This window comes from Garra rufa, chromosome 2, assembly GCF_049309525.1.
Source record: "Garra rufa chromosome 2, GarRuf1.0, whole genome shotgun sequence".
NCBI lineage: Eukaryota > Metazoa > Chordata > Actinopteri > Cypriniformes > Cyprinidae > Garra > Garra rufa.
In genome coordinates, this window is record NC_133362.1 from 15,175,255 (window position 1) to 15,197,479 (window position 22,225).

Below are 22,225 nucleotides of genomic sequence, written 5' to 3' on the forward strand. Positions count from 1 at the left end.
TTATGTTGAATAGAGACAATACACTGTTTTGTCTGATTGCACTGAACAGAGATATAAAATAGAGTGCCATTTGTAGTATTTTGATGTATTTAAGTTGTATATTCCAGTCTTTAGCAGAGGAGCCTGGTGCTGGCCCATCCAGTCATCAGACAGTTCAGTCTCTGATAAGGGAGGCTACTCAGTTACTGAAAGAACCTGTGGAGGTGGTTTCTGGATCACTACGTACTTACACAAAGAGACTACAGGTATGCAGTGTGCACACACACTTATGCACACACTCATGTATACAATATATACTTCGTATAGTTTGAATTAGCTAAAAATTGTTATTTATTCCAGCTTATGATGAAGAAAATAAAGGATGTGGATCTAGATGCCCTCTCGCCATCTCTAGACTGCTCTTCTGAAACCCTGAGCAAACTACAGCAAGCCATTCCTGAAGTAAGCAACCACATAACTTTGGTTTACCACTTAGGTCTTCATGTGCATTGGCTTAACATAACGTAAATTATGTTTCTTACTGAAATATGTAGTAGAAAACCTGTGAAAGATATATGTAATTTTTTTTTGTGTTACATCTTTTATACATATTTTGGACTATGGAGGTACCATTATTTCCATTCCATTCCAAATGCACTTATTACTGGTGCTACCTGTTGCTATTTTACCTCTGAATACACAGCTTGGAAAATAAAATGCTGATAAGATGCCACATTGTGCAGCTTTTGGTTGTTATTTTCAGGCGGGGGCAATAAGATAAGCAATGTAAGTATGCACTGCTTTCCTAGCTATAAGAAGAGGAGAAAAGGAATATACCTGTGGAAGAATAAAACTTCCTAAAGACCCGTGTATTTGTTCTCTCCACTTTGGCCTTGATGCCTTTGAGGCTTTAAGTAGACCACAGCTACTAAAAGAACGTACAATTGACAGAAATGCTTGATGCTATCCTGGCAGGCTGCGAATATGCCGACGCTTGTCATGACGTCACAGCCACTGAGCGAGTTTCCAAACGTTGATTTCATTTAATATCCAGAGGCGTTTAGACTCCTTGTGGGGAAAAATTGATGGTAATGGAAAATTTGATTATATTCATTGCCACCTGTTTTAGTAGCTGTGGTCATCGTATCAGTATTTTATTTTGTGGGTTGTGTATTCCGATATTTCGAGTTGTGTTGTTGTAAAAATAGCAACAGGTTGCGCCAGCTGCTCACTGAGTGCGATCATTTCACATTATTAATGGTGCCCCCATAGTCCAAAATATGTATAAAACAATGTGGATTTTTTAAATTACAGAAATATTTCATGGGTTTTCTATTACATATTTCTATAAGAGACATTTACGTTATATCAAGTTATACAAGTCTTAATACCCGGGGTTCCCTTCAAAAGTATCTGAGTTGAACCAATCCATATTAGTAGAATGTTACATTTTTAAAATGTTAGTCTCACACTAATAATAATCTTTACTGGTACCTTTAATTATCTTTGATTTTTGTTTTTGTGTGTGTATATCTAGGTATTGCAAACACTCTGTGAGGCTGAGCAGGTGTGTGATGAGCTGCGTGTGAGTGTGAGCGGGTTGGATGGGCGTCTAGCTGAACTGTTACACTGGGAGATGGAAGCCAGAGAGCTGTATCAGCTCCTTAAGGAGGAAACACACAGGCAGAAGAGAGGACAAGACCCCAGAGCACGGGTGAGTATCTACAAGCATCACAAAATTTTCATACGTCTCTTTACTTAAGTGATTTGGTATAAAGGACTGTTTTCTCTTTTCCTGTAGCTGTTGATATCAAAGGGTCTGCAGTTAGAGGGTCAGGTGGTTATGGAGGAGCAGGACCTGCAGGTGATGGTTATGACAAGTCAAAAGACTTCACCACTGCAGTATCTCATCGCATCAACCATGCAGGACAGAGTCCGCAATGCTGTTGAAAAGTCACAGGTCTGTCCACTGGTTATATCTTAAAATGCTGTCAGCATGATTACAAGTAAAAAATCACTTTAAATTAATGTATAAAAATGTAAAATGAATGTAAAAAAAGATAATCTATATTATTGAACCTTCACTTTCAGTAATTATCAGTTATGCCATAAACTATGTTTTCTGTTATTTTCTTATAATGCCTAGGAATGACTAACCTTGAAATTCTGCTAAATATCAACAGGAAGCCGTAGGAATGCTCAGCTCTTTAGGGGCTTGCAGAGACAGAAGCCCTGTTAGAGACCAACCCCCTTCCAAGGTCTTTGTCCAATATCAGGAGACAGAGGAAGAGTCCCCAAAACCATCTTTCCAGCCTGTCTCTCCATCAGGAGCCCCTGGCCAACCAGAACCTCAGCCTGCAGTCAGGGCCAAAGTCCCAAAACGTTCTCAGATACCCTCAGAGGTATCTTCTCAAGCTGTAGACCACAAGGCCCAGTCTTGTAGTCTGCCTGTGCCGATGATTGTTGTTCAAGAATATGAAGAGGAGAAAAGTAGTCCACAACCACAAATGCATCCCTCTGTGGAAGTGAAAGACTCTCAGTCTGTTGAAGTTAAGTCAGAGAAAGTCATCCATGCTCAAACAAAAATCAACATAGAGCATCATGTAGAAAGCCAAGCATCTTTACCACAACCTGTGACACAACAACAGACACAAAGCCAACCCTCACAGAACCTGCAACAAGCAGAATCACAAGTACGTAATGAACAACAATTAGCAACACAGTCACATGTACACATCCAGCAACAAGAGAAAACTCAGCTTGCAAAACAGCAAGTACCAGTTCAGTCACAGCCTCAGGGCCAACTAGAAACCCAAACACAGCAAGCTCCAAAGCAGCAGAGGAAAGTAAGGAAATCCCAAGCACATCTGCAGAACAGACCTTGGCTTCAGCAGAAGAGTCAACTGGAAAATGTTACCCAAAAACCAGTGCCACAGTTGGTGCCACAATCTCAGTCAGAACCTGAGGACAAATTTCAGTTAAATTCTCAAGCACCACCACAGCATATAGTGGCTGTTAGCTCATCCGAGGCTCAGGGATCTTCTCAAGGCACAGCACAGACAAAAAGCATTGTTGAGAGTGATGAGAAACAGCTGAAGCCAGCTCAGCCTGTTGCACAAGAGAAACCTCTTGTAGTAAAACAAAAACTACCTCAGACTGTACTAGCAGTTCCAGCACAACCAGTGAGTCAAAAACAACCGCAACAGCCAGTGGCTGTTCAGATTCATCAACAAGTAATAACCCAACCTCAGGCCTCTTTATCAACCCAAGCTCAAACAACTTCACAACAACCACAAGCTGTTGCATCCATTAGGCAACTAAAGCAACCGCAACAGATAGTGACACCAGAGCAACCTCAAATAATAATCCAGAAACAGACACAGTCTCAATCTATGACACCCATGCAACCACAGGTTATGGCCCAATGGCAGCCACAACAGACTATCGCTCAGCCTCCTGCAGTGCCACAATCACAAAGATTTCCAGTGGCCCAAACAATGCCCCAAGGCATTACCAGACCAGTCCAACAATACCCAACATCTCCAGTTCAACCACAAATAATGATGCAGAGACAACAGTCACCACATGCTGTAGTGCACGCTCAGTCCCAGCAACCCACAGTGCGCAATCCGACTGTAATTTCCCCTCAACCCAGAGGTGCATCCCCCATACAACCCCGAATCATCTCTATGCCTCGACCCCAGATGCCTGTTCAATCTCAAACCCAAACTCAAGTCAAAGCACAGGGAAGTGTGCCACATATGATTCAACCTCAAGGGCAACCCCAGTGGTGTCAACCAGGAGAGGTTACCCAAACATACCCAAGAGGACCAATTTCTGTTGCTGCCCAAATGCAGCCTCTGGCCTATTTACAAACTCATCCCCAACTTCAAAGTATCCCTCCAGCTCAACCTCAGCAGTGGTCACCAATAAGACCAGGGATAGTGACCCAATCCTACCCCACTGTCCAAGTTTTAGGTCAGGCAGTCCAACCTCAACCTCAAATGCCAGTTTACCCTAAAATCCAGCCGCAATCACAGCCTCAGCAGTGGCCCTCCACTAGACCTGAATCACCTTGGAGTCAATCACAGTTAAGACCCCAAAGTCCAGCTCAGCATATGGTTCCCTCTCAACAATGGAGGCCTGTCAGTCCAGAGAGAGTCAGTCCAGTATACCCCAGGGCTGAAACCCAAGGGCCCAGGGGACCACATCTTCAGCCCCAATATCAAGCCCTACCAAGGCCACCAAGCCCTCAACAACAGTGGGGCCCAGTCCGGCCAGAACATCAGTTTCAAGTCTCTTCCCAGACTATGTTCCATGGTGCTCCCCAGCCAGTAGCTCAATGGAATCAACCACCTGCTCAAGCTCCTATAAGACCTCAGAGTCCACAACAGTCTCTGCAAAGTCAGCAAAAGTGGAGTTCATCCAGGACAGAGGCCCCATCTGAAACTCTTACCCAAAGCCAAGCTCCCCAGGCAGAGCTTCAGTCCCAAGAACTGGCTAAGCCTCAGTTAACAGTACAGGAACCACCCCAACAACAGTCAACTCCTCGGGTTAAGCAGCCGGCACTTGCCCAGGCTCCCCCTAAGGCCTACACTGAGGCTTATATAAAGGCACAGGCCTTGGTTAGAAATAGATTTGAGGAAGCCAAGCACTGTCTTCAGGAGCACATTCTAGAAGCTATCAATGTATTCAAGGACAAGCGAATGACCGACGAACAGGCATCAGTTAAGGAGGTATGTCCATTTTAGACATATGTTAGTTTGCTTACTTTTCTTAAAAAAGCAGTAGCCCCTCACGAAGTTACATGAGATCCAGGGGCCGAGGTTACAACCACATCCATGGGGTGGAGATTGGTAGTTTTAGGGATATGTAAGATGGGAAGAGTTGGATCTGGATCCAACCTCGCCCCCTGGATCTTGTGTTCTGCAGTGAGGACCCTCTCTACAAAAGCTATTTGTATCTTTTATAAGAGATGTTGGTTAAGGTTTTTTTTTTTTTTTTTTTTTTAGGAGACGCTTCGGACTCTGGACCCTGAACTTCTTGAAGAGTTCTTAAGGGCTGCCGAAGGGATGGAAGCTTTCTGCACCCCATCTGAACTTAGAGACATGGAGTTTTTCACACAATCTGTTAGAACACAGTGGAAGGTATCTGTATAGTAATATTAGTGCTTGTTTTTTCTACAGGCGCTTTTGCACCACAAAATTTCTAAAAACTCAGTTCTAGGAGGTACTCAGCGTAGTGGTTCCTAAAGAACCGATTTCCCCCTTAGGCCGTTTTCCTGGTTGCATTCGCACTGGCAGCAGGAACTCTGAAGCGGCATTGAAACATTTTGTCGTGTCCTGGGTTTCGTGATGACGGATATGGAATGTCAACGCACAATTTGCGCGATTAAAAGAACACGAAAATTTGACTAAATCTCCTATGACAACTTGCAGTGTTACATATATATCGAAACTGAGAAAAGAACAACTCTCCAGACAACAGGTAGCTAAATGCCATTATATTTTTCCATGTTTGTGGAGTAAATATTTTTACTCTGCTTTCTAAAAATGCTGGGCAGCTGGTGTTTCGTATGCATTTGGCCAATCAGTGTATACTTACCCTGTTGAAAAAACAGCATATGCTGGTTAGGTATGTTTTGAAGCATGGCTGCTGGTCTAAGCTGATCCTTAGCTGGTCATGTGCCGGTCCTAAGCTGGTCCTAAGCAACTAGCTCCTGCTCAGGACCAGCTTAAACCAGTTCATGACCAGCACATTACCAGCTTAAACCAGCTAAGGACCAGCTTAAACCAGCAGACATGATTTTTTTAACAGGGTACATTACTGGCAGTTCCTACAGAACTGTTTTAGACCCTACTCTGAAGTAGGAGCTAATTTAGTTCCCCCCCAAAAAATACGAACTGCGGTTCGAACACGCCAAAAAGTAGGAACTTGAACAGGAACTATGAAAAGGTTCCTCCGGTGCGAAAGTCACTTATGGCTGCAGTGTGACTTTAATGTTATTAACCAGTTTTATTTTAGATACTAACTGAAATGCTCTACACTGTATTAAACTGATTGTATGTGAAGTTGCACTAAGGTTGTGTGCCTGCTGTTGTGTGTTTTATTTTGTTAACATTTTTAGGATGTTCGAGTGCAAATGTCAGAATTTTTGAAGCAACTCAGATTTGAGTTAACCTGCCTGCATTTTAACCGTGTGGTTGAGACATGTGAGAAACACTTTAAGAAGGAAAAACTCAACATTAAGCCTGAATCAATATCAGAATCAAAAGAAGAGGTAAAGTTACAACTACTCTGACTGCAGAGCATGAACAGTTATATAGAAAAATGGGTGTGGGGATTAATTTCTCTTAGCTACGTTTTATCTCCTACTTTGTTTTTTGAATTGCTTTTGGGGTCAATTAATCCCTAAATTATTTTGTTTTTGTCTTTCCTCTTAACTACATCACCACTACTCACTCGCTTGGCACGGCACAACTTTATTTTTATTTTGAATGTTGCAAATGAAAATTAAAAATTCTGCAAAATAAAACAACAATGTAAAGTGATTACATATCTGTAGGTTTAGTTTTTCCTCTCTCTCTTCCTGCAGGCTTGTTTGTCTGCAGAGGGAAGTTTGGCAGAGGCAGGTCTACAGCTAGAAGCTCTGAAGGAGTTGTGTGATACTCTGAGCCCTGAGGACGCGCACAGACTCGCACAAGCCCAACTCAGAGAATGTGAGAAACGGCTTGCTGCCATCCAGCGGCAGTTCAGTGGAGACACAGATACACCTTCTCCAGACACTAGGTAACAGAAAGAGCCTCTCTCATATCAGTTATTTTTGTCTGATAAAATCATTTAACAAAAATGTATTTTTTTAATGCCTAATAGTTTGCAGACAGAGCAAATAAAAGAGCCACCCACTCAGAAAGCACCAACAGTCCCACCACCCCCAACTGAGAAGCCCAAAGAGGTTATTGTTTCAGAGGTACAACTATATGATTATTTTACAGAACATGTGTTTTTTTTTTTTTAAATGTTGTGTTATTTTATCTAAAAATCTTTGTGCATTTTGTTTTAGGCTGTTACACCGGTTAGCCCCCAGCGACCGAGAACTGTGGAGAAGAGAGAGATAGTGAAACAAACGAGTACAGAAGAGGACAGGTATGAATATAAAAACTGAATAGCCATGTGATTTTGTTTCAGAATCTTATGGTTTACGTCCTTTTTTTTTTGGACTCCTCAGGTACCGCAGCTCCAGATTTGCATTACAGGCTCAGCTAAACAGAAATGAGCAATGCATGATTGGAGATCGTACCTCAGAATCGGTCACTCCCACAGACCTTCAGAAACGACTGAGAGAATTAAAGGTAACGCTCAGTGTTTTGATTTAAAGTTGGCCATTTGATATTATTATGCATTTTCAAATGACATTTACTATACACAATCTTTTTTGTCTGTGTTTAAGTCTCTATGGGATGAGACAGAGTCTTTGTGGAAGGAGTATGAAGTGCTGTGTATGCAGTGTGTTCAGTACAATGAACGAGCTGTTGAGCAGGACCGTATGGAGCTCACTGTCAGGTGGAGAGAGCAGAGGTCACAGTTACAGGGCAGGTATGTGTTTGCATTTCTGCCATATGACCATGTCAGACATGACATTACACTGATTTTTAAGCAGTATGAGCTTTAATGTGTGTTTAAATCTACCAAGCTGAAATTACTACTACTTTTGTTCACTTTCACCCTGTGCCACCGAAAGAATCATATGATCTGCTCAAATGAAAGGGCTCCTGAGAAAATATCCTGTAGCTAGACTGTGAATGTGTGTGTGTAAGTCTTGTGTTGTTTGTTAAATAAGTCTATGCATTCTGTCAGGGTGGATTCACTGGGAGCAGCACTTGAGCTCATGGACTCTATTAAGCTGAAGATCTCTGAGATCTCTGAAAGACTGGACAATTTCATCAAAGACCCCAAAGACATTAAGGGATATACACTAGCTAACCCTGCCATTTTGAGAGATGTGAAGGTGAGAGGTGTTTTTAATATTTTTTACATTATTCATAATTATATTTGCTTATTCTATTGTTATGTACTCAAATGCCATTTTATTTGTTAATGTTGTTAATTTTGCCGCACATAATAAAATATATAATAATATAAAGTTATTGTTTTTAATATTTTAATATTATTAATAATAATATTTACTATTTTGTATAATAGTACAACATTTTAATACGTTTTCAAACTGTTAAGGCTATCAATTCAACACATTCTGTATAATTATTTATTTAAAAAAATTAAAAATATGAATGCATATAATCTATAAATAAAAATACATATAAGGCCATGTCTATTTAATTACATGGTTTAATTCAACTGTCAGAATTTTATAATGTTTTTTATTTTTAAGCATATACACTGTACTAAAGTTTGGATCAGTAAGATTTTTAATGTTTTTTTTAAAGAAGGCTCTTATGTTCATCAAAGTTCCATTTATTTGATCAAAAATACAATAAAAAGTAATATTATGAAATATTGCTGCAATTTAAAATAATAGTTTTCTATTATAATATACTTTAAAATATGATTTATTTCTGTGATGTAAAGCTGAATTTTTATCAGCCATTACTCCAGTCTTCACAATCCTTCAGAAATCTTTCTAATATGCTCATTTATTATCCGTGTTGGAAACAGTTGTGCTGCTTAATATTTTTTTGGAAACAGTGATACTTTTTCAGGATTCTTTGATGAATAGAAAGATTAAAAACAGCATTTATTCAAAATATTTTTTTCTAACAATATAAGTCTTTTTAACGTTTTATTCATCAAAATGAAAAAAAATCCTGAAAAAAGTATCACAGGTTTCAAAAAAATACCACACTTTCCAACATCGATAATAAATCAGCATATTAGAATGATTTCTGAAAGATCATGTGACACTGAAGACTGGAGTAATGATGCAGAAAATCCAGGAATAAATTCTATTTTAAAGTATATCAAAATAGAAAACCATTGTTTTCTGTAAATTGCAATACGATTTCACAATATTACATTTTTTCTGTATTTTTCATCAAATAAATGCAGCATTAATGAGCAGAAAAGACTTATTTAAAAAACAGTAAAAATCATACTGATTCCAAAACATTTGAATGGCAGTCTATATAAATATGATTATTTGCAATTAATTACAATAATCTATCAGTGCTTGGTGCAGTTACTATTTAAATATAATATACAATAAAATAATTTAATCTGTGAGTCATCTAAAGGATTTAGACATAATTTCACTGCATGTTAAACTTTTGTCCATTTTTAACTCATTTTTTAATCTAAATATTTACATCATACCTCTTATTTTCAGGACTTAGATGAAAGTATCCAGACAGAGATGGATCGTCTGTCTCGGTTTGACTCTGAGCCCAGTCATTTAGATCTGCGTGACCGATCACCTTTGACCCAGGTGGTTCTGAATCACAGATCCAGCCTGGACCGTCTCAGGCAACAGGTGCGCAAGAGCGACGCCGCTGCCCGTGCCCTTGACCGCTTCCTCATGTCCCTTCGCACCGTGGAGCTCGATGTCTCTTCTGTGCAAAGCGCCCCCAGCAATGATGCTGTTGTGCTGCAGGACAGCAGGTCCAAGCTGGCACTAATCAGAAAGGGAGTCAGCAGCCTCAAGGATAAGGCTCCTCAGCTGGACCAGCTCTTAGGTGGAGCACAGCTCGAAGTGACACAGGATGGGAGCCCTGTTTCCTGTTTAGACATGGTGGGGGTACTGGTCCTCAGAGTGGAAGAAGCAGACGATCGGCTGATGATCCGACAGAATGAGCTCCAGAAAGAACAGCAGAACCAGAGCTTTGGCCTGAGGAAGAAGACTATGCAGGCTGAGTTGAGGAAGGTGCTGGCAGCAGCAGAAAAACAGGGTCTTAAGGATCCCACCATGCCAGCTGTCCAACACCGGTATGGATGTTTCTTTCCTAAATCTCATAATGCCAAATGAAGCCGAAGAGTAAGTCTGCATGTGTATATAGCCTAAACGTTTAAAAAGGGTGTATATTTGTGTTATTTGTGTTCATCTCAGAGACGCATCTCAGAGACGCTTAAAGGCATAATCCACCCAAATGACAGCCATAGAATATTCAAGATGATTTTTTCTATGCAACCAAAGTTGACTTAAAGTAACTAGCACTGCTCCAAAAAGGACTAAAAGTACCATACATTTATCATACAAATAGCATGTTACAGTTGAGGTCAAAAGTTTACATCCCTCTTTCAGAATTTGCAAAATGGTAATTATTTTACCAAAATAAGAGGGATCATACAAAATGCATGTTATTGTTTATTTAGTACTGACCTGAATAAGGTTTTTCACATAAAAGATGTTTACATATCCACAAGAGAAAATAATAGTTGAATTTATAAAAAATGACCCCGTTCAAAAGTTTACATCCTCTTGATTCTTAATACTGTGATGTTACCTAAATGATCCAAAGCTGTGTTTTTTTTTAGTGATAGTTGTTCATGAGTCCCTTGTTTTCCTGAACTGCCTGCTGTTCTTCAGAAAAATCCTTCAGGGACTAATATGCATCTTTTACAGAAGGTTCAAACACTCACTGACACTCCAGAAGGAAAAACAGTGCATTTATGCCTAAATATCGTATTTTTCCATTTAGTACTGCTACAGAAGATAGTTACATGTTTCCCAGAAGGCAAAATAAGTTTTTACTCTGACCTTTAAATTCAAAGTTTTCACCCCCGACTCTTAACGCAGGTGTTTTTTCCTTTTGGAGCATCAGTGAGTGTTTGAAATTTCTGTAATAGGTGCATATGAGTCCCTCAGTTGTCTTCAGTGTGAAAAGATGGTTCTCATAATCACACAGTCATTGTTAGAAAGGGTTCAAATATATAAAAATGCTGGAAAACTAAAAAAAATTGAGGGACCTAAAGGATTTTTCTGAAGAACAGCGGGCAGTTTAACTGTTCAGGACAAACAAGGGACAACACTAAACAAAAAACATGGCTGTGGATCATTCAGGTAACAACACAGATTCTGAAAGGGGAAAACAGATTCATTTTGCAGATTCTGAAAGGGGGATGTAAACTTTTGACCTCAACTGTATCTCTGTGTGTTCTATGTTACTCTTTTAACACTGTAGTTGCATCTATGTTTAGGATGCGAGCGCTGTCCGATCTGGAATCGCAACTGAACTGTCTTCGTGCTGAATACCAAAGCATCAAGGCTTTGTCTGATCCAGCAAATGAAGAGCTGAACTCCCTTTGGGAAGAGACTGAAAGAGCTGTGTCTGACAGGTGGGTTCTAGACCTAAGTTGAGAGTTACCTTAATTTATTTCACATATTTTTCTTCCTTAAAGGGTTTTCCTGAAATCTGTCCTCATTTACTCACCCTCAAGTTGTTTCAAACCTGTATTAACCCGACTGGCTTCAGTCAATGGGGACCAGAAACTATTTGGTCAGAAGTGTGATTGACAGAAACCCAGAGCGTTACTCTGTTTATGTGTGTGTATTTGACAGACAAGAGCAGTGCACTGTTCTTATGGAACTGCTGAAGAAATTTCAGAACTGTCGCAGTTACCTGGGCAACACTCTCCAGAGGGCGGAGCAAACAATCAATGAGCAGGCATCATACATGGGCAAAGACAACCTACAGCGACTCCTTGAGAAAGTATGTAAACCTCAGACTAATCACAATACATGCCAATGTTATAGCCTATTGTAATTTACCAAAAGTAATTTTATACTGGATTTGCACCACCAGGGGTCAGTCATTACTGAAAATAACTTTTATTTTTTAATTACAAAATAATTAGTTTTACTCTCCAGCACAGTATGTTTGTTTGAATAATAAAGACACAAAAATAACCCCATAATTACGCAGATTTTACAATTCAAATGCAGATGTACAGTAGAGCTCAGTATGAAGCAGTCTTATTTTTTAAGTTCATCCTGTAATTTAATTTTGTATCAGCACTTATCACAGTTTGCTTCATCTGCATGTACAGAAAGGGCTTCACTTCTGTTAGTCTCAAAGAGGCTTCTCTTTCCATTTTGTTCTGGCAAATCAGTGCCAGTGTTCTATTAATTTTAATTAATTTTAATTTTATTATTTGGCTAAATGCTTCATGGCCTGCAGTACATTTATTTGCAGAGTTATGATTAATAAAGCACAGTCATTTTTTCTATACATTTTTTTTCTATTAAAAGGTAACACTTTATTTTAAGATTGTCATTGTTACCCTTGTTGCATGTACTTACTATTATAATAACAATTAATTATGCCTAATTACATGCAAGTAACCCTAAGCCAAACCCTAATCCTAACCCTAACCATATAGTAAGTACATGTAGTTAACTATTACTACTCAGTTCTTAAATGTGTAATCACACTAACACACTAACAAGGGCACTTAAAATAAGTGTAAACAACACTGAAACCACACTGTTTCTATTTCTGTTTCTAATAATGTTTCTGTCTGTATATTGTAGGTGGTTGGCATAAAGGAGGATCTTAATAGCCTCGGACCCAAGATGGAGGAGTTCAGATCTGTGTGCAGACAGTTGCAGTCCCAGCTGAAGAAAATTCCTGATTGCTCAGAAACTCCATTTGAGGCAGAGGCAGATGCATTGGTGGACACATGGCTGGATGTGAGAATATAAAAAAAAACATCTATTCGCATGCATCACATTTACATCATTTTAGTTTCTCTGTAAATCTGTGTGTACCTCTCGCAGGTGTCAGAGAAGACAGACAGTTACATGGATAACCTGCGTGTTGGTCTGGAGTTGTGGGAGAAACAGCTGGTTCTGGGTGGAGAAGTGGAAAGCTGGACTTCTACTAAACTCATTATCTTCTCAGAGTCTCACCCTTTCAGCAGTGAGACAGAGGTTGACAGCATGAAGGTGTGTTTTCTTCTGCCTTAAAAGAAATCAAAATGTTCAAAGGCATGGACTAAAATGCACTAAATTGTCATTTTGATTCCATGGTGTCTTTTGTGTGTTTGCTAGAATGAGATTCAGTGCCAGGAGGACAACCTTGAACACTTCCACAGAAAGTTAGAGGAGATCCAGGAACTGCTGCAGAGCAAAGAATCTCCTCTTGAGTTACAGGTGAACGAACGTTCATCTTACTCTTTCTGTTTATTAAATGTGGACCACAAAACCAGTCATAAGGTTAAATTTTACAAAACTGAGATGTATACATATACATATACATATGAAAAGCTAAAAATAAATAAGCTTTCTATTGATGTATGGTTTGTTAGGATAGGACGATATTTGGCCGAGATACAACTATTTGAAAATCTGGAATCTGAGGGTGCAAAAAAAATCAAAATTCTGAGAAAATCACCTTTAAAGTTGTCCAAATTGAGCTCTTAACAATGCATATTACTAATCAAAAATTACATTTTGATATGTTTGCAGTAGGAATTTTACAAAAAATCTTCATGGAACATGATCTTTACTTAATTTCCTAATGATTTTTGGCATAAAAGAAAAATCAATAATTTTGACCCATACTACGTATTTTTGGCTATTACTACAAATATACCCCAGCGACTTAAGACTGGTTTTGTGGTCCAGGGTCACAAATGATTAGACTTTCCTAATTGCTAATTAATCTGAACTTTAAATGCACACACACACACACACACACACACACACACACCCACTGTCTTCTTTAGGTAATAGAAACAAACCTGAGGAAGAAAATGGAGCAGGTGAAGGAACTCTTTTCCGACTGCACTGAAGTGTTCCAGGAGCTCCTCACAGTTAAAGCTCACCTCATAGAAAAGTTTGACACCTATCAATTATCTGTGAAGAATATACGCTCCTCAGTAGATATGATCAGTTCAGAGAATCGCGCAGAGCTGGAAGCACAATTACAGGTATGATTAACAGACTGACAAGCAGACATACACAAACACACTGTTTTGGTATATAACCAAGTATATTTTCTGTTTGTAGGACCTGTTTGAGCAGCTTTTGGACCAGGAGGAGCAGGTTGAATCTTTGCTGAAGGAAGTCAATCTGATGTCCAGCATTACTGGACCACAGGCCTTAGAAGAGCTGACCAATCATAGTAAGTGTCTCAAAGACAGCATTGAGGAAACACAGGAGCTGATTCGTCAGAAGAAGGAACAAGGAGAGAAAAGCTTCCTTCAGACTGTTAAAGGTTTGAGAAACTGCATTCTGCATTGTGTCATTGCTACAATTAAACAATATAAAAGTGGAAAAACATGATTTGAGTTTTGTCCCACTGGTTCTCTGCAGAAAAGTTTCAGTCATTTGAGGAATGGTTACAAGATGAGCAGCTCTCTGTGAATGAATGCTTCGAGAACCCTGAGAGGAAGCAGGATGTTGAAACGTCCATGCAGAGACTGACAGTGAGTAACAATGACGTCCCAATCCTATGATTATGGTTTCTATTGTGGTTAGGACATTTTGAAAATACTTTTCAAACAAAGAGACTTGCTTTACAATACACTGATTGCATGGACAGCAATCCAGTGGCTAGAGTCATCAGGTGTTAGCAGCCTTAGTCAGAACCATGATTGTAAAATGACAGAAAGGGTTCAAATTTAGTTCAGCAATGCTGAATAGTTTTTTTCTCTTCAGAGTTTTCTGACCTCTAAAGAAGGAGAACAACGTCTGGGTCAGTTGAAGGAGAGGTTTGAGCAAGGTGGACAGGCAAAACTTCCTGCTGAGGCTCAAGCTTTGCTCTTCACGTGGCATCAGGAACAGGAAGGAGAACTGGCCACCCTCAGGGCTCACTGCCAGGGACGCCATAAACAGCTAGATGACATTCTCCATAACCTCAACAAGTACTTGGAAGATGTTCTCATTATAGCTATTGGTTGTTACTGTTGTTTCAAATCATTCATGTCTTTATGTCTTTAGTTTGCAAGAGGAACATAACCATTTGAAGGACTGGCTGCAGCAGAGAGAGAAAGTGCCAGAACAGAGAAAAAAACTAAGGCAAATCCAAGAGGATTTTCTAAAAGAAAGGTACCACTCACTAGGGGTGTGCAATATATATTGTATATATATTAGGGGTGGGCATAGATGAATTTTTTTAATCTAGATTAATCTAGATTAAATCTTGGAATTAATCTAGATTAATCTAGATTAAAATGGCTAATTTGAATTCTGCTGAAGGCATTTTCAGAATATGTGTGCTACCCAAATAATGACTAAAAGTAAGTCTTCGAGAACGGGCCAGGTGGCGCATTAGATCAGGCGCTCATCTCCTGTTTCCAAAATGCATCACAAACTGCTTGACAATTGCATTTACAACATAATTACCTATACAAACTTGTGTAACCAAGTACTTCTGCGCAAAAGGCTGCACGACGTGCGCGTTCGCGTTGCCGGTAAATACACAGACGCGCACGGGCATGGATTTCTCCGTGCTTAGATTAAACTGCGTTGCTTTTAGAAGCGTCAATTCAGTTGTTGCATATAGTTTAATGTCTTTATTTCGGGATTATCAAAGTAAATTATAACTCAAATTTGAGATTTTACTGGGGCACAGCAGATTTTCATTGGGACACGTGCCCCAGTAAAAAGGGTCTAACAATGCACGCACCTGCCCTGAAGCGGCTTCATAACTTCATGTTTGCACGTCTCATTTGATGTGGTAATTTCACAGAAGTTGAAGACTCGTTCTCGCCCCCTACATTGCAATTCGTATAGGTATACGTCATCCGCGCTAAAATATCAAAGTGAAAGTCATCATAGCTTACATAGTTTAGATCCAGCTCCCAACCCAACTTTGAGAATAGATTAACGGCGATATTTTTTTTATCGCCCGATAAGAGTCTCACGTTAACGCAGCACGTTAACGCCGATAACGGCCCACCACTAATATATATATAAATATCGTAATTGTTGTTTTAACGATATGCGATTGACATTGACTATATTGCAAAAAACAAAAACACACCCAGAAAATGCATGCATTTACTGAGATGTAGGTCACATTTATAGTTCATACTTTCTCTGCATGATTTAGTCTATTAAAATGCATTTAGAATTCCCCCAAAGTTCAAGATAAGGGTGCAAAAATGTCCCTGTATGACTTATATATTTCATTTATATTTATATCAATCATCAGTTAATATCACACAAAGGTTGATGTTTTTCTGCAAATATCAGCATGATTTCAAATGTGATATTGATTTAATGAATAGCTCAATAAACAAGTTCATATGAAGTGACTAATTTTAGACAAACAGTTGAGCAACACAAAGCAGTGTTTCAATCAGCCATTTGAACAAATCGGTTGAATGAATGACTCACTCATGCAGTATTCAACATTTTTTTTTAAAACATTATTTATGCATTTGTAACTGCAGGTTAAATGCATTCATGTACTGCATTGAACAGCCTGTGTAAATGCATCTTATAAAGGCCATGCCTATAGAAGTTAAAAATCAATTTAAACTTATTGGAAAAGTTCATTTTTGTTACTGCTCCAAATGAACCACAGCACAGAAAATGAAGATCAAAACCGCTGGGAGACAGCTGTCCATGGCAGTACTAAACCAGTACCAGCACAATAGCATACTCAGCAAAAAAAATCATCTAATTATCGTTAAGTTTCTGTTCTTAATTGACCACAGGTTTTTGGGTTTTCAAAAAGAACAAATCTGGTAAAATGCTTAAACCTCCTGTCCACAAAATATTTGAAATTGTCTAAGTATGAAAATAAAGTGATCTTAATAGATGTTGCATTCCCAAACTTGAAGCATATGCAGAGATGGAGTTCATGTTTTTGCAATTTGATAATTGCACAAACCATAATCATATCGCAACTTCAATTTTATTTTGATTAATTGTGCAGTCTTTTTTTATTTTATATTAAACCTACATGACTCTTACTTTTACCCCTAATTCACAGCGGTTGTGTGGAGGCATTCAATAACCTGTTATCTGCTGTGAGGATGCGTGGCCTGAGGGGAGACCCTCTCCTTAGAGACAGCGAGACCCTGATAGACCGATACCACAGTCTGGGGATTCTTTTGGACAATCAGGCGCAAGTCCACAAGACCCTTGATGATCAAATTGAAACATTCCAAACCAATGCAGAACAGATCAGAGCCTGGATCAGAAGTTTAAAGCAAGGCCTTGAGTACTTGGGGACAGACATACCAATGCAAGAAAAACACACTAATGCTCAGGTGGGCCCCCTAACCTTCATTGTTTGGATTTTGTTGCTGTATTTTGGGGGGAGAAATAATCAAACATCTTAAGTTGAAAGGAATGATAAATTTCCTCTGTGTATTTAGAATAAAATTGTTTTTTTTTTCTGTGTTTTAAGGCTGTTCTTAATCTAAGTCCTGAGGGTGTTGCTAAACTTGTGGCTTTGAAAGAAGAGGGCAATGCTTTATGTGCTTATGAGATTTTGGAGGACACCAGAAGACAGGAGCTCATTTGCACCCTTGGAAGCATTGAAGATGAGTGGAAAAGGGTTTTGGATATGGCTCAACAGCTAAAACATCAGGCAGAAGTCCAAGACAATCTCTATAGGGAACTAGAAGATCTAAAGGCCCAGGAAGAGAGCATACAATCCTGGGTACAAGAACAACTGGAAATGCTCCACTCTTTGAGGAAGGACCTTCAGCCACATGAAAAACTTAACAAAGTGCAGGTAAATACAGAGGAAAACACTTTGCAGAAATCTTTTCATAGCTCTTAAATTGTTAGCAGTGCACATACTGTGTTGAGAGTATTGCCTGTATATCCTCTAGGCTGTCATAGACCTTGGTGATGAAGCGGATTCCAGATTGTCCAGTTTACAGAGACAAGGGCAACGTTTATGTTCTTATAAAGAGCTTGAGAATGAGAGGAGGAGCCACATTGACCAAACCCAGAGAGCAGTAGAGGAGGAGTGGAGGAAAGTGCTACAACTTGCCCAGGAGCTCAAGAACCAGGTCAAGCTCGAGGAGTCTCTCTGCAGAGAGTTACAGACTTTCTGTGATCAGGGAGAGGACACTCGATCCTGGATTAGAAGTCTCAGAGAGACACTGGATTCCCTTCTTGTGACATCTTCCATTCAAGAGAGGCTTAATGGAGTTGAGGTAATAGAGAGAAACATTGAACCTTTAAATGGTGTACGTGAGAGGCTAGGGACAGTGAGTAATATTGAAAATGGGGAAACTGCTCAGGTTCACTCACAAAATTTAAGGGCATACATTGGATTATATCAGATGACTAAAAATTGTAGCCAACACATCTTAGGCATTCAAAGTGTAAGGCTGCACAAATTTTAAACATGAAGTGATAGGACAGGTCTTACTACAGTTCTTACCTGTAAAAAAGCTTTGATTGCTTGCATGAAAGCATGATAAAAAAGTATGTTCTAAATGATGAATATATTGTTTTTTGTTTTGTTATTAGGCACTACTAGCTCATAGATCTGAGGGGGACTATAAACTTTCTGACCTAAAGATGAAGGGAGATAACCTGTATTCCTGTGAGGATCTAAAGGAGGACAAACATCAGACAATCCAACATACGTTACAAAATATACAGCAAGAGTGGATAGGAGTTTTGAAGCAGGCTCAGGAACTGAAGAACCAATCAGAACTTGAGGATTCTCTTTTTAAGGACCTTCAGGATCTTCAAGAAGAGGAGGAGTGCATTCAATCTTGGCTCAAAGAGCAGCATCTGAAGATCGAATTGCTCTGTGAAGAGACTCAGTTACAAGAAAGTATAAATGGAGCTCGGGTAAGAGACAAGTGATATTCAACCTATTTAAAGATCATCAGTCTGACTTACTCGCTGACATGGTTTGTTTACTCTAGGACATCCTGAACTCTGAATCAGAGGGGGATTACAAGATAGCCAACCTGAGGAGAAAAGCAGAGGGTTTATGCTCTCGAGAAAGCCTGGAGGAGAAACGAAAACAGGAAATCCAGCTGAACCTGAGATCCATTGATGAAGAATGGAAGAAGGTCCTGACAAGTGCTCACGAATTGAAGAACCAGGCTGAGCTCCAGGATTCTCTTGCAAGGGAACTTCAGAATGTCTATACCCAGGAGGAGAGCACCCGGACCTGGGTGAGGAACCAGAAGGATGGCCTGGACTCACTTGGGAAAAGCACTTATGGTACACAGGAGCAGATCGAGGAGAGACTACGCAAAGCACAAGTAAGAAGTAGAATATGAAGAAAATGTCCGTAGTTTAAGTTTACAAAAATTTGGCTGTCAAAAACAAGCTCTCTGTCTTTCAGGCAATTCTAAGTCTTCACTCCGAGGGCAACTCTAACATTGCAGCCCTGAAAAGGACAGTAGACCATCTTTTTACCCGTGAAGATCTTGATGAAGATGCTAGACATTCTTTCATTAAGAAAATTAACAATATAGAGGAAGAGTGGAAGACAACACTGCAGAAAGCACAGGAACTGCAAAGGTTTGATATAACAGTTATGCAAATAGTAATTGCACCCAGCACTGCTATGTTCTTTAAATAATGGCAAATAATCATATTTACAAAAATTGTGGATGTTGAATTGATGTAAATTAATAGACATGGCTTTATAGATCAGGGCCCATAATTAAATGCAATTTTTTATGCGTTAAAATAATTTGAACATATACATTTTTCATTTTATATACTCAGTTTATATAAAATATTATCAATAATATTATATCATATTATTTCTCATTCTGCAGTCTTCTGAAAAGTGTGGTGGAGCGTCTGGAGTCTTGTCAGTGTCAGAAGGAACAGCTTCAGTCTCGTCTGGAGCAGGTGAAACAGCAAACAGCTGCATTGCCACGGCATTTCCCCTGGCCTGGTTTAGGGGATCGAAGGCACTCATTGGAGCAAGCCAAGAGTCTTCTAGACCGCACTAGAGCCCTGACTCCATCCCTGTCTGCTGTTCGAGCGCTCGGGAGGGAGATGAGCCAGCTAACCCATGATTCCAGCTGGATTGATCCATCCTGGGCCACCACAGAGGAGTGCATACCTGAGTTAATCAAAGATCTAACGGTAAGGCTGTAAAGGTGTGCTGTGCAAAATATTTCTGACTAATTGTGACTAATAGTTAATAGAAACTAGATTTTCATGTATGACATTTTTAATTTTTTTTTGTGTGCTTGTTTAGGAGTTTCGCGTAAATCTTGAAGAGGAAATCCGCAGAGAGCGAGTCTGTGCTCAGTTAGTTGAGCAGCACACTGTAGCACAGGATTGGCTTAGAGAGCAAGTCAAAGGTTTCGGTGCTCTGCCCACTGAACGTCATGGGTTACAAAGCTCTATTAACACTCTTAAGGTCTGTTTGAATTCTTTGTTTTATACTGTATCAAAATTTTTAAGCGATTGGCAGCTTTAATATATTTTTTTTACTTATAATTTTGTAGGCTCTTCTTCAGACCATAGACAGGGAGAAGAGAGAAATGAAAGAACTGGATGCCGTTAAAGATTCCCTGTTGCATCTTTGCACTCCAGGAGGTTGCGATGCCCTGACTTTAGAGGTCAGCCATCTTCATGACCTCTGCGTATTTTCGGAGAAAGAGATGAGGGAACGGTTATCTGTGTGTGAGGCAAGATTGAGCGACATTGACCTCAGGATTGCAGGCAGGGCACAGATTCTCAGGGAGCAAGCAGAGAGCCTCCTAGATGAGCTACGTGCTCAGGACCACACTTTAGGATTTCTAGTGGGTAGCCAGAATATCAGCCAGCTGCAGGAGAACTGGCATGGCTTCAAGGTATTGTGCAAGAATGTTAATTAATCTACGTTCAGTTGGTTTGTTCTGAAATTGTAGAGAGAGTCAGTAAATTAAAACCTGACTGTTTTTATGTTCTTATAGACATGTGAGAAAGACCTTGAGTCTTTAGAGGGCAAAGTTCGTGACCTTGGCCAGGCCCTCCGAATGGTCCCACCAAATGAGGAGCACCCTAGTGATGTCATTTCCATAGTGGACTCAGTTACACAGCAATATTGCAGGTACATAATACATCAATTAAATTAGCTGTTCAAACGTGTGTTTAAATTTATATCCTGTTTTTTAATTGTAAAATTGGTAGCATGGTTGCCAAATGTATTATATTACAGTGTAATACTTATTTCTCAAAACTGCATTATGAAGAATCGTCTTTTTTTTTCCTCAGTCTGCGGTCGAAACTATCAGAAAAGCAGAATGACTCTGCAGACAGCACTGTGCACTGTGTGAGACAGGCCTTACAAAACATACAGTCATGGAACCAGACATATGCAAATCCTCCCTGCAGCTCTGCCACATCTATGCAGGTGTGTTTGTGTCTTAATTTGCATACATTATGTGAGTACACAACAAAACACTGCACCTGCGCTGTGCTGGTTCATTTGAACGAGTAAGGTTGGTGTTACCATTTAAACATGGAACATTTTTACTCCTTAGGCTGTGATTGAAGAAGGCGTGGGACTGTGTAAAAGCCTGCAGGTGGCTCTGTCACATAAAGAACTACTGAGGGAATGTCTGGGTCCTGACTTGGCTGGCAAACTCGAAAGAGATGGAACGAAAGCACTAAACGAAGCAGACACTCAGATGAATGACCTTAAAGAGGACCTTAAGGTGAGTGTCACTTCTGTGGGATGATGACATAGATCACATGAAATGTTTAGTGGCTTCAACAGATGGGTCTGTGTTTTAGAATCTGGAGGAGAAGGTGAAGCAGGAAGCTCAAAGAATTCAGGTACAATTTCACAAACATACATATTTGCATACAAACATATTTCTAGGCTTTTGTTGTATTTGTTCATTATGTGCAGTACTATGTATATATGATTAATACCATTTGTAGGTTTCTGCTGTGACACCATCAACAAATGAGTCTGAACAGTTGGAATTTGTTCCTCCTTCATCGCTTATCATGGAGAGCTTTGAAATGACCGATGACACTCAACAGGCTAAAGTACAGCCATCTGAAAACCTTGACAGTGAGATCCCTCTATGTGTAATCTCGAAAACTACAACTGAAACAGAAATTCACATTTCAAGAAAATCACCGCCAACATTAGAGACTGATACAGAACAGACTGATGTCAAAACCACTGTACTATTAACCACAGAGATGCTAACTGAACCAGTAGCAAGAGTATATGAATCTGCTGTTTCTACAAGCAGCCATGGTGCAAGTGAAACTGAAAGTGAGAATTTCGTTTCCGAATCAGAGGAGGCAGAAACTGAGATGGTTTCAGTCACTCCTAAAAGTCAACATGAGGAAGTCCTACCAACTCCACCAACCAGGCATAAGAAAGATCAAGTA

At 39.6% G+C, this 22,225-nt stretch overlaps 1 protein-coding gene across 1 annotated transcript in view; it reads left to right on the forward strand.

Moving 5' to 3' along the window:
- The window catches only part of syne2b (spectrin repeat containing, nuclear envelope 2b), a 120,046-nt gene that overhangs the window by 17,044 nt on the left and 80,777 nt on the right, over positions 1–22,225 (forward strand). Inside the window, exons 19-56 of the mRNA XM_073834594.1 lie at positions 108–245; positions 340–441; positions 1,517–1,693; positions 1,781–1,939; positions 2,163–4,715; positions 4,992–5,126; positions 6,107–6,259; positions 6,575–6,768; positions 6,853–6,949; positions 7,043–7,125; positions 7,208–7,331; positions 7,430–7,575; positions 7,837–7,987; positions 9,323–9,918; positions 11,131–11,268; positions 11,492–11,642; positions 12,464–12,622; positions 12,710–12,877; positions 12,983–13,084; positions 13,660–13,863; positions 13,943–14,150; positions 14,249–14,361; positions 14,594–14,799; positions 14,876–14,983; positions 16,878–17,157; positions 17,298–17,627; positions 17,728–18,057; positions 18,377–18,706; positions 18,784–19,128; positions 19,212–19,390; positions 19,654–19,969; positions 20,085–20,249; positions 20,338–20,685; positions 20,788–20,924; positions 21,089–21,227; positions 21,358–21,531; positions 21,611–21,668; positions 21,759–22,128. Coding sequence (XP_073690695.1) covers positions 108–245; positions 340–441; positions 1,517–1,693; positions 1,781–1,939; positions 2,163–4,715; positions 4,992–5,126; positions 6,107–6,259; positions 6,575–6,768; positions 6,853–6,949; positions 7,043–7,125; positions 7,208–7,331; positions 7,430–7,575; positions 7,837–7,987; positions 9,323–9,918; positions 11,131–11,268; positions 11,492–11,642; positions 12,464–12,622; positions 12,710–12,877; positions 12,983–13,084; positions 13,660–13,863; positions 13,943–14,150; positions 14,249–14,361; positions 14,594–14,799; positions 14,876–14,983; positions 16,878–17,157; positions 17,298–17,627; positions 17,728–18,057; positions 18,377–18,706; positions 18,784–19,128; positions 19,212–19,390; positions 19,654–19,969; positions 20,085–20,249; positions 20,338–20,685; positions 20,788–20,924; positions 21,089–21,227; positions 21,358–21,531; positions 21,611–21,668; positions 21,759–22,128 — 9,866 coding nt within the window. The remainder of the gene's footprint in view (positions 1–107; positions 246–339; positions 442–1,516; positions 1,694–1,780; positions 1,940–2,162; positions 4,716–4,991; positions 5,127–6,106; positions 6,260–6,574; positions 6,769–6,852; positions 6,950–7,042; positions 7,126–7,207; positions 7,332–7,429; positions 7,576–7,836; positions 7,988–9,322; positions 9,919–11,130; positions 11,269–11,491; positions 11,643–12,463; positions 12,623–12,709; positions 12,878–12,982; positions 13,085–13,659; positions 13,864–13,942; positions 14,151–14,248; positions 14,362–14,593; positions 14,800–14,875; positions 14,984–16,877; positions 17,158–17,297; positions 17,628–17,727; positions 18,058–18,376; positions 18,707–18,783; positions 19,129–19,211; positions 19,391–19,653; positions 19,970–20,084; positions 20,250–20,337; positions 20,686–20,787; positions 20,925–21,088; positions 21,228–21,357; positions 21,532–21,610; positions 21,669–21,758; positions 22,129–22,225) is intronic.